This window comes from Colletotrichum gloeosporioides (assembly GCF_011800055.1).
Source record: "Colletotrichum gloeosporioides strain Lc1 chromosome Unknown consensus_7, whole genome shotgun sequence".
In the NCBI taxonomy this organism is placed as follows: domain Eukaryota; kingdom Fungi; phylum Ascomycota; class Sordariomycetes; order Glomerellales; family Glomerellaceae; genus Colletotrichum; species Colletotrichum gloeosporioides.
The window spans coordinates 1,240,442-1,249,882 of NW_025544652.1; the positions used below are offsets into that span (position 1 = coordinate 1,240,442).

General features: G+C 55.8%; 3 protein-coding genes across 3 annotated transcripts; 2 read left to right on the forward strand and 1 right to left on the reverse strand.

The window, feature by feature from the left end:
* Positions 1–836: 836 nt before the first annotated feature.
* Positions 837–2,990, forward strand: GCG54_00001753 (putative transcriptional regulatory protein C56F2.05c; the record flags this gene model as incomplete). Its single annotated transcript, XM_045401857.1, has 3 exons — positions 837–1,613; positions 1,687–2,846; positions 2,900–2,990. The coding sequence occupies 3 exons, from the start codon at positions 837–839 to the stop codon at positions 2,988–2,990; spliced, it is 2,028 nt and encodes a 675-aa protein (XP_045270586.1).
* Positions 2,991–6,461: 3,471 nt separating this feature from the next.
* Positions 6,462–7,864, forward strand: GCG54_00001754 (uncharacterized protein; the record flags this gene model as incomplete). Its single annotated transcript, XM_045401858.1, has 2 exons — positions 6,462–7,292; positions 7,352–7,864. 2 exons carry the CDS (start codon positions 6,462–6,464, stop codon positions 7,862–7,864), a joined length of 1,344 nt encoding a protein of 447 aa, XP_045270587.1.
* Positions 7,865–8,031: 167 nt separating this feature from the next.
* On the reverse strand, positions 8,032–8,953 carry GCG54_00001755 (Kynurenine formamidase; the record flags this gene model as incomplete). Its single annotated transcript, XM_045401859.1, has 2 exons — positions 8,032–8,782; positions 8,838–8,953. 2 exons carry the CDS (start codon positions 8,951–8,953, stop codon positions 8,032–8,034), a joined length of 867 nt encoding a protein of 288 aa, XP_045270588.1.
* Between the last annotated feature and the right edge of the window lie 488 nt (positions 8,954–9,441).

A 9,441-nucleotide genomic window follows, 5' to 3' on the forward strand; every position in this document is an offset into this window, starting at 1 on the left:
CTGGACTGAACTGGACTGGCTGGTCTGGCTTGGGAAACTGGAACAGCAGCAACTCACCGCAGACAAAATCATATCCTCGCCGGGCTCCTCTTTTTCCCTCTCATGCACACAAACCTGCGAATTGCCCACCGGATTCCCATCATTCAACACCACGGCCTTCGTCGAGAGTGAGTCTTATCCGTCCTTTTGGTCTTTGCGATCAAGGCTCCATGTCCCTGAGCACCCGTCCTCGTCGCATTCCCTTCCTCGTGCTTCTCTCGTTGCTCTACCGGTCCCCTCGCTGCTTCGCTACATCCGCTCCCCGACGCACTCCCAGTTCAACCTCCTCTACTCCTCTCCTCACCTCACCTCACCTCTCCTTCCTACACGCATCTTCTCCTCCTCCTTCCAACCCGCCGACAGGTCATCACAGCCGCCCAACCGGTCCGTCTCTGCCTCTATCGGCATTTCATGGCTAATCCCGTCTAGTCCATGATCTAGATTCTTCACGACTCCTCCTCTCCCCCCCCATACCCCGACCGTTCGCTCCGGCAGCGTCTTGGTCAGATCGCCCCGTCTGGCGCTGACCGCACGACGACACAGGGCGCTCGTTGCAACGCCTCTGATAGACGCATTTGGAGCAAGACAGCTTGTTGCCGCTGTCGATTCGACTCGAATTTGGGCTCGTTGGCAGTCGGCCACCATTCTAGTCGACCGCCCACCAGTTCAGCTCAGGACCTCAACCTTCCTGTCCCAAGCTCACGACCACCCTCCATTGCAACACCGCATCCTCCATCAACCCCCCTTCATCCGACCATCCTCCATTCAGATCCATCGATTCAATACCATACATCAAAATGACGAGCATGTCACCCACAAGTGCCGTCAACGGCCACTCGGAGCCCAACTCCAACCAGGGCAGTGTTTCGCCCCGGCAGACGGTGTCACCCAAGAATGTCGCATTTGAACTCCTCTTCACAGAGTCACCACAATACCGTGCGCGACTCCCTATGCGAGTTCAAATCTACCCTCACGACACCACTGACTCCATTGTCACCACCGTCAAGAACTTTTACGGTCTGTACTCGGGGCCGACCGGCTCAAAGGGCGTCAGCTTCGAGGATGACCAAGGCATAACTCTCATCGCCAGATACGAGAACTTCCGCGACAACATGGTTGTCTATGTCAGAGTCATTGAGGAACCCCCTTCTTCCACTAGCCCTTTTGTCCCGCCCTCTACTTACCAACATGCTCCTGTCGGCGCTCCGCCCCATTATGGGGCGGACGGCTACCCGCCCCTTCAGCCTCCGCATCGCTTCGGCCATGAAGTCTCCAGACCCTCATCGAGGACCTCTCGGAAGCGCAGTCCGTCGCCCAATGCCGGCCGCGGCCGACGCAGCGGCTCTGCCAACACAACTTCAAAGAAGGGCCGATCTCGCTCCTCCAAGAACAGAGATACCGGCGCCAATGGCCACGCCGACATTTACAGTGACAGTGTCAATGGTTACAGCAGCGGTGACGGAGCCCCTGGTTCCAGCTCTAGCAGGGTCAAGGAGCAGATTGGCAACACCGAAATCAGTGTCGAAAACATTGTTGAGGGTGGCCGACGCAAGCGAGCCAAATTCGAGAGCTCTGTAAGTTTGCCGACCGCTACTTGTGCTTCCTTATCAAGCCGTTACCTCTTCATACTCATCTCCCTCATCACAGGAGCTTCCCTTGTTTGCGCCTCCGCAGATGCCGGCGGCCACGTCGAACCCCTCCGTGTCCCCTGCTCGTCGCAGCGAACCTCAGCGAGCTTCTTTCCCCTTCGTGCAGCCGGGCCAAAACCCCTTCACGAATCCCATCCCTCTGCAGTCTCCGCAGAGCCACAATAACGGATACGGTCATGGTGGGTACTATGCGACGCCATCTTCAGAGCGCCATGCTCGTGGCAGTATTGGGTACCCCGGACAGGGCAGCAACTATGGTGGCATGGGTGGAATCCTGCCAACTCCGGACCCCACTGTTGGCAGTTGCATGTCGGAGGAGGACAAGGATGTGGCTATCCAGCTTATGCGTCTGGGTGAAATGTCCAACATTTCACACGGTCGCACTTCCGCTTCTACCCTCGACGATACCTTCAGCGGTCGCGCCGATGCCGCCTCGTCCACTGGAGCCACTAGTGACGGCGACAGCGAGAGCGAGGAAGAGTGCTTGGCTTCCCAGCGCCAGCAGCTGGATGCTGCCGGCATCATGCGCAAGATGTACCAGACCACGGAAAGCCACTTCATCCCTCAGCCGAGCATCGAGACGAGCGGTGATGATGCCGACATGGAGGACGCCCCCGACGCCCCGGCCAACACGGAGCGCAAGCCCGAGGCTTTGAAGAACAAGACCAATCTCCCGGACGCCAGGCCCAAGACCCAACTGCCCGGGTCCAAGCCCAAGCCCAAGGTCAGCAAGGTTCCCCGTCCCACCATTGCCAAGCCCAAGAAAGCTTCCGCCACCGCGAGCAATGGCCCCATGTCACCTGCTTCTCTGCCTTCGTCGCGCAAACCGTCAATTGCTTCTGCTCCCACCGTCCCCGGTGCTCCTGGCGAAGAGGAGCAGCTGGATCTCTCTGCCAAGCCTCGTTGCCAGCGATGCCGCAAGAGCAAGAAGGGCTGCGACAGACAGCGACCCTGCGGACGATGCCGCGACGCCGGCCTCAGTGCCGATCAGTGCATCAGCGAGGACGAGGGCAATGGTCGCAAGGGTCGCTATGGCCGACACATGGGTGTCCCCATTAAGAAGGAGGACATCACCAATCCCATGCAACCCATTCTCCTTCCAGCTGCGCCCATTTCGACGACGGCCGCTGTCGCCGACAAGAACAAGAAGAGGAAACGGTAAGGCAACCGTGTCTCACAGACGATTTTCCACCCTCGGTCACTCGGCATAGCGCCGGTACCACAGAGGTTCAACACTGTCTCTACCAGGATGAGGATATTGGCCTGCCGGTGTTTGGTAACAACAAGTTTAACAATGATTGAGGAAGCTTGGACTAGCACGCCACTGAGTGCTGTCTACGGCTGCGGTGTGAGGTGGAGGGATTCTTGATTTCTTTTCTCTACGGTCTGGTCACACAAGACCACCTGGCAAAGGGGGAGATTAAGACTCGGCGGTGGGTTAATCGGGGTTTGCCGGGTGAGGACTGTCACTCACACTCCTTTTGGCGTTTCGGATCTGTTTTATGGGAAGCGGTGTTTTTTGTTTTTGCTGTTTACTGTTTCTTTCTGTTTTGCTGCGCGCATCATGTCTTTCTGTCTTGCTCTATTTTCTTCAATGCTGGCGAAGTCGTGGCGACAGAGAGCTACAGTTTTCGGCGAAGTTGTGCAACTGTACGATGTGAAGGGCGACGGAAAGTTGAAAAAGCAAGCGGATACGTTGGTACACAGGCATGAACACGCGCGCATATCCATGTGCGCCTGCGCCTGCGTCTGAGATGGTCAAGGGATGAGTCGGGAGATGGATATGGGATAGGCCGGAAGGGGAAGGGACAAACAAAAATATGGCGGTTTTCTGCGACTTGCAGGCGAGAGACTGTTACGGGGCTCGCGCATGGTTCAAATTGTCCGCGGATGAGGATGATGGGAAGAATCGCTCGCCTGCAGTTTCGTGTGCTACGTGGTTTCCTATATTGGCGAGGAGGTGGGAGCTTGCGCGCACCGAGCTTCACCACTCCTTTTTCTGTTGAGCTTTTTCCTCTCTGGATTTTCCCGTTGGAAGGAAAGTGTGGGGGAAACGGAGAGGCGATGCGGCTACGATACGACTGTTTTTCTTAGTGGCAACGCTTACTACAAGGAAAAGCCAAGTAAACAAAAAAGACATTGATCATCAAAACATGTTCCGGCGTCGTGCGACCATCGGTTGAAGTTTGCGACGGCGCAGGATGCGGTGTCGCACCGCCCCCGGGGCGGAGCGGGGGAGCGTCAGAACGGAAGTCGTTGAAAGATGACTGCGGGGCTAAACCCAATTCGACACTAGCGCGCGGTTCTCGCCGTTGCATCCCGTTCCGGCGCGGCCAGGGAGGGGAGGGGTAGCAGGTTGGTGGCTGTGGTTCTTTTTTTGTGGCGGGCGCGCACGACGGCGGTTCCTCAGCACAGTGTCTGATCCGTGCGCAGCTTGGGCTGGCGCGGGCTGGCACCAGCTCCTTGCGCTCTGACTGGCCCGCTGGGGGGATGGGGTGCCTTGCGTGAATTGTTAAGGCACCTCGACGAGGCACTTCCGCTGGCGGGGTGCACGGTGGTTCGGCGCATGTGGCTCGGATTATTACGTCATTTGTCGAGAGAACCCCGCACTCATGGATAGCTCCCCGCATTGCTAAAGTGTTGAGTGTTTAGGAATTTTCGACCACGATTCCTGAAGAACAGCGATTCTTGTGTGGGATTTCGAGCAGCCCAGAACAATTACGCTGTGCTAGTGTATGCACACCAAGCAATTGGAGCTGCAGCAGATTATGGACGTTTGATTTGCACAGTCGACTTTTTTTCAAGCCCGCTACTAGCGATGGAGGCGAGCGAGTTACGGATTGGGTTTTGGATTGAGCGGTGAGTCGGGTTTTTTTTCTGCGCAGCGCTGCGCAGCGCAGTTGGGTGAGTTCGGTGCGCATGGGCTGCGCGTTGTTTTTGTTGTTGTTGTTGTCATGTTTGTTTACTTTTACTCGTTTCGGAGCACAGTACGGTTTGCTGGTTGGTCGGCGGGCATGGCTTTGCGCCCTTTTTTTAAGTGTTTAGGGTGCTGCGCTCTGCGCTTCTGTTTCACTGGGCTTGATGCGCGAATCCCAACTGCGATTGCGTCCCCCCTCCTCCCCTCTTCCAGCCCCTTGTTTTTTTGCTTGACAGGTAGCGCTGGAAGACAGGCGGTGGCGAAACACGAAAAAAACGTCAGGTCCCCCCATTGTTATCCCACTGAGCGGGGGGGAAATGGAAGAGAAGGGGGGGGAGCAGCCGTTTCGCTCATCCCTGGAGGATCATTTCACAGTGCGTGCAAAAGCTTGCTTTGCGAGAGGAGTGTTTTATTTGAGACAGATTGCCAGCGACGGCTCCTCCGGGTTGGACGGCACGATAAGCTGATGCGCTCGTCGCGCGGCGCGGCGGGCGCGGAGTCGTGGGATGACGGAGGTGAGCAGGCCATGGGGTTGGCAGAGGCGCAATTGGCCGAGATGTATGGAGCGAGTCTCATCGTTGTTATTGTTGTTGTTGTTGTCGTTGGGCCCGTATCGGCTGAGAAGGGACAAGTGGTGTGCGTTGTCTCTGATGCGACGTGATAATAATGCGTGTGTGCGCTTGCGCCGTGCCGCGATGCGATGTGATGCGACGCGATGTGATGCGATGCGATGCGACAGAGTTGGCTTGCTGTGCGATGGGGAATGTGAATGCGTTTCGCATCCGATTCGGCGCCGACGGTATTGGATTTCATGTGGGGCGGGAATTGGTTTGTCCTCCGCTCTCGCTGGTGGTTTCCGTGAGTGTCGGAATCCTGCGCCGAGTGTGTGGTGTTGATATGGTAGTAAAACTACTGTGGTTAGATGCCTGCTTATGCAAGCCATGACCATTGCCGGTTTTGTTCTGTTGTAATATCGGAGCTACTATTTTACGGACACTACAAGAGTCGGGCACTTCATGTGCATCTCAGTGGTGTTGTTCACGGTGCATTCAAGCTTGCCCAGCAAAGTTGGTGGACAATTTACACCGAGTGCCAATGCAGATAGTCCTAGCCTAGACCATTTGGTTTTCTAAGATATGAGTGGTTGTTTGACGGTGAGCATCAAATGACCCATACGACAGCTGCGGAGACGATTTAGTGACTGACTGATAAGGCCCGTTGAGCAGCTCGCAGGATTGACAGTGAGGACAGGAGCAAATGAATCCGCCAGTCCGGCATCCAAGGCAGTCTATAGATTACCAGGGAATGGCAGGCCTTTTATTCAGCGGTGGTGTTTCACGACCTGGGAAAGTCACCCCGGGATCCTCACGCCGACGACAATGGCGGGCGCTTTCGTCGGCCAACCGCTATCTTGCCGAGCGCCGGATGGCGCATAGCTTGTCTGCCTATGTAAGGCGCAAAGGCACAAGGCGTACAAGACGTCCCCCAGTCGCAAAAGAGAAACAATGTCGAGAGTTTTTCGTGGGGTCCGCTTCCGACCGCCGCAGCGGGAATAAGCCCGGGCCCTACTACCCCGTCCGTTTCTCAGTCTCTCCGGTACCATTCGGTTGTTGGGAGGGGCGATCTCGGCCGCCTGTTTTTACTAATACAAAGGTAGACTCCCACAGCTTCCAGCCTCTTTGGCCGTGACGATTATATAACTTTTCCGATCTTTTTTTTGGACGTTGTTGAACCGCTTTCTGGGCAACCTATTCTTGGGATAGATTTCTTCGATGGACTCCATGAACTTTTCGAGAAAACCAAAGTGTTATCATTCCAGCAGCTCGAAATAATCAGCAGCTTGCTGTAGTTTAACAATGACCGAAACGACAGACATCGTCCGGAGCACCGTTAACGGCCCGGCACAGGCCAGCAACTCGGACAAGTGCCAGAATGGAGCGACAACCACAACTGCGGGCGCGCCCGACGACGTCCGAGAATGGTCCGCCGAGCATGACCTGGTGTACCCGGAAGGAGGATGGACAGCATGGTCCCAAGTCCTAGCTGGCAACATGCTAAACGCGCTGGCATGGGGCTATCCGGCAACATTCGGCGTCTACCAACTGTACTACACTGAGAAGCTGCACCTGCCGTCAGCCCAAATATCGTGGATTGGCTCGATTCAAATCTTCCTGACGTTTGCAATTTGTACAGTTTCTGGCCGCCTGACGGATGCGGGATACGCACGGCAAGCGGTTCTCGTGGGCTGCACTGTTGTCGTCTTTGGCACCTTCATGACGAGTTTGTGCACCACATACTGGCAGATCATGCTCGCCCAGGGAATATGTACCGGTATGGGTTTGGGGGTGTTGTTCATGCCAAGCGTGGCTATCATCGGATCATACTTCAAAGAGAGACGATCTCTCGCGCTGGCCATCTCGGCCACAGGTACTGGCGTCGGTAGCTTGATCTTTCCCTCTACACTGCAGTACCTCATCCCTCAGGTCGGATTCCCATGGGCTGTGCGCTGCTCTGCCTTCGTCGCACTCGCTGTTTCCGTCATAGCAAACGTTTTGCTGCGTCCCAGACTTCCGCCCCGAAGATCCGGCCCATTTGTCGAGTGGGGAGCGTTTCGAGAAGCGCCCTATATATTGTTCGCGCTGGGTGTCTTCCTCTATTTCATGGCGCTGTACTTTGGCTTCTTTTATGTGAGTCTGATGAACTGTGTGGCACTCATTCAAGCGTCAAGCGTTAATCGCTGCGGTAGATCAACACTTACGCCCGAAAAGTCGTGGGTTTCTCAACGACGGAGTCTGTTTCTTTGCTTCTGATCACCAATGGCTTGGGCATCCCTAGTCGGCCAGTAGTTGGATACGTTGCCGACCGCTACCTCGGCCCAATCAACACCTTCATGCTGATGACGTTTATTCTGGGCTGCATGGAATTTGTCTGGATAGGGGTGAAGACGAGGACTGGCATGTATATTTTCAGCGTTTTCTTCGGCCTGTCCAACGGAGCAGCACAGGGCGTCTTCGTAGGCGCTTTGGCAAGCCTGACGGCTGACCCGCAGAAGATGGGGACGCGGTTTGGTATGATTGCGACGTTGTCCGGTTTCGCGTCTTTGGCTGGACCTCCAACGGCCGGTGCCATCATCGACAGGTCGGGAGGGCAGTATCTCGGAGCTCAAATCTGGGGCGGAGTGGTGATCCTAGCAGGCTCGCTGACCGTAGGAGCGGCGAGAGTAGCCAAGGCAGGGAAAGCTTGGGGTGCCAAGTTGTAATGCAAGTTGAGAAACAGAGGCAGGCGGACTGCAAATCATATGGTTGGTCATGGGAAATGGTATCTTGATAGAAGCGGGTTATAGAACGACTCGGGGGAAACCCAAGCACATGTGGGATATGTGTAACGTAGAATGAACATGATTGATTGCGACATGAGCCACGAGTCTTAGCTCTTTCTCAACAACTCGAGCGCTTCGGAAAGCAACCTCGCAATCTGCTTGCCATCTTCCCAGACAAAGTCATGATCGTGGGTAAGGTTTTTAATGACTGTGCACTCGACACCGTCATTCCTCAGCTTGGAGGCCATTCCATCAATCTCGGGCTCGTCGACCAGCGTGTCGTCGGGGGACCAAGCCAGCATGATCAGCGGCTTTTTGGGCAATGCTTCCTTGAAGCTTCCGGAAAAAGTAGCGGGCACAACCTTGTTCCAGATTGACTGATCGTTGCCAAAAGCACCAGCGATGAACTGCGTGTAGTTTTCGTCGTGACGGCCATTGAAGGCATTCAGCTCATAGATGCCAGAAATTCCGACAATGGCCTTGGGCATTTGTACGTCGGGTGGAGGGGCGGCGCCGAGGGAGGATGATCCCATGGGGAGCTGAAGGGCGAGTGTAGCACCGGCCGAATGGCCCATGAGAATGTAGCGGTCCTGAATGTTGTATCGGCGCTGGAGGAAGGCGAGGGCCGACCAGATGTCACGGAGGTGGTCCGGATGTTGCGCGCAGCGGAGCTCCGCCGGCGCAGTGACAGCGGGGTCCTGCGGGAAGAGGGGGTGCGGGGAGAGGCGGTAGTCAATACTGATGAAGCCGCGGATCTCATTCTTGGGAACAGAGGAGGCCTTGACGATTTCTCGGATGGAAGGTGTGAAGTCCTGGAAGGTCTTCCGGGGGTCTCGCCAAGCACCACCATGGATCCAACTAGTCGAATATGTGAGCTAGCGAAGCTGTCGTGATAAGAACGAGGGGCACTCACATGACCCAGTATTTGGAGGCATCGTCAGCGGCAACAGGGTACTCCCAGACGCCTAGCTTCTGAAGCTCATTGTCGGGAGTATAATGATGCTCACTATACTTCAACGAGACCGGCATGATGAGTTCTAGTTGAGGCCGAATTATTGTCGATAGGCGGGCGTCTTGTCGCAGTTTCTGTGAGATCAACGCTAGGTGCAACCAGGTAGAGCACCTGGATAGAGGAAGTGAGAGAGCGATAAGCCGCAACGCAGGCAACAAAGCAGAGGGGGTAACGGTTCCGAGAGTCTGGAATTCTCCGGGATGAATACTTGGCAATGGTCGTCGAGGCTTCGGGATGGTGAGGCGCTGCGTCAGGTGTCAGTGCGACCGGCTGCTGTCGACCTTGGGCGTTGGGTTGGGTGTGCGGTTGTTTGTTGCGCGCGACTTTCTTCACAGTTTGGCGGTGGTTGCTGATTGGAGTTCAGCGATAGCGAACCTCAAAGAATGGAAAGTGTGGGTGGGGTTCCGTCTTGCTCTGGCCGTCCAGTCTCCATGCTCCCGTCCCTGCATCGGCGTCTGAAAGGAACCGTTTCAGGTCATCCCAACTGGGAGGTGGCAGCCGGCGC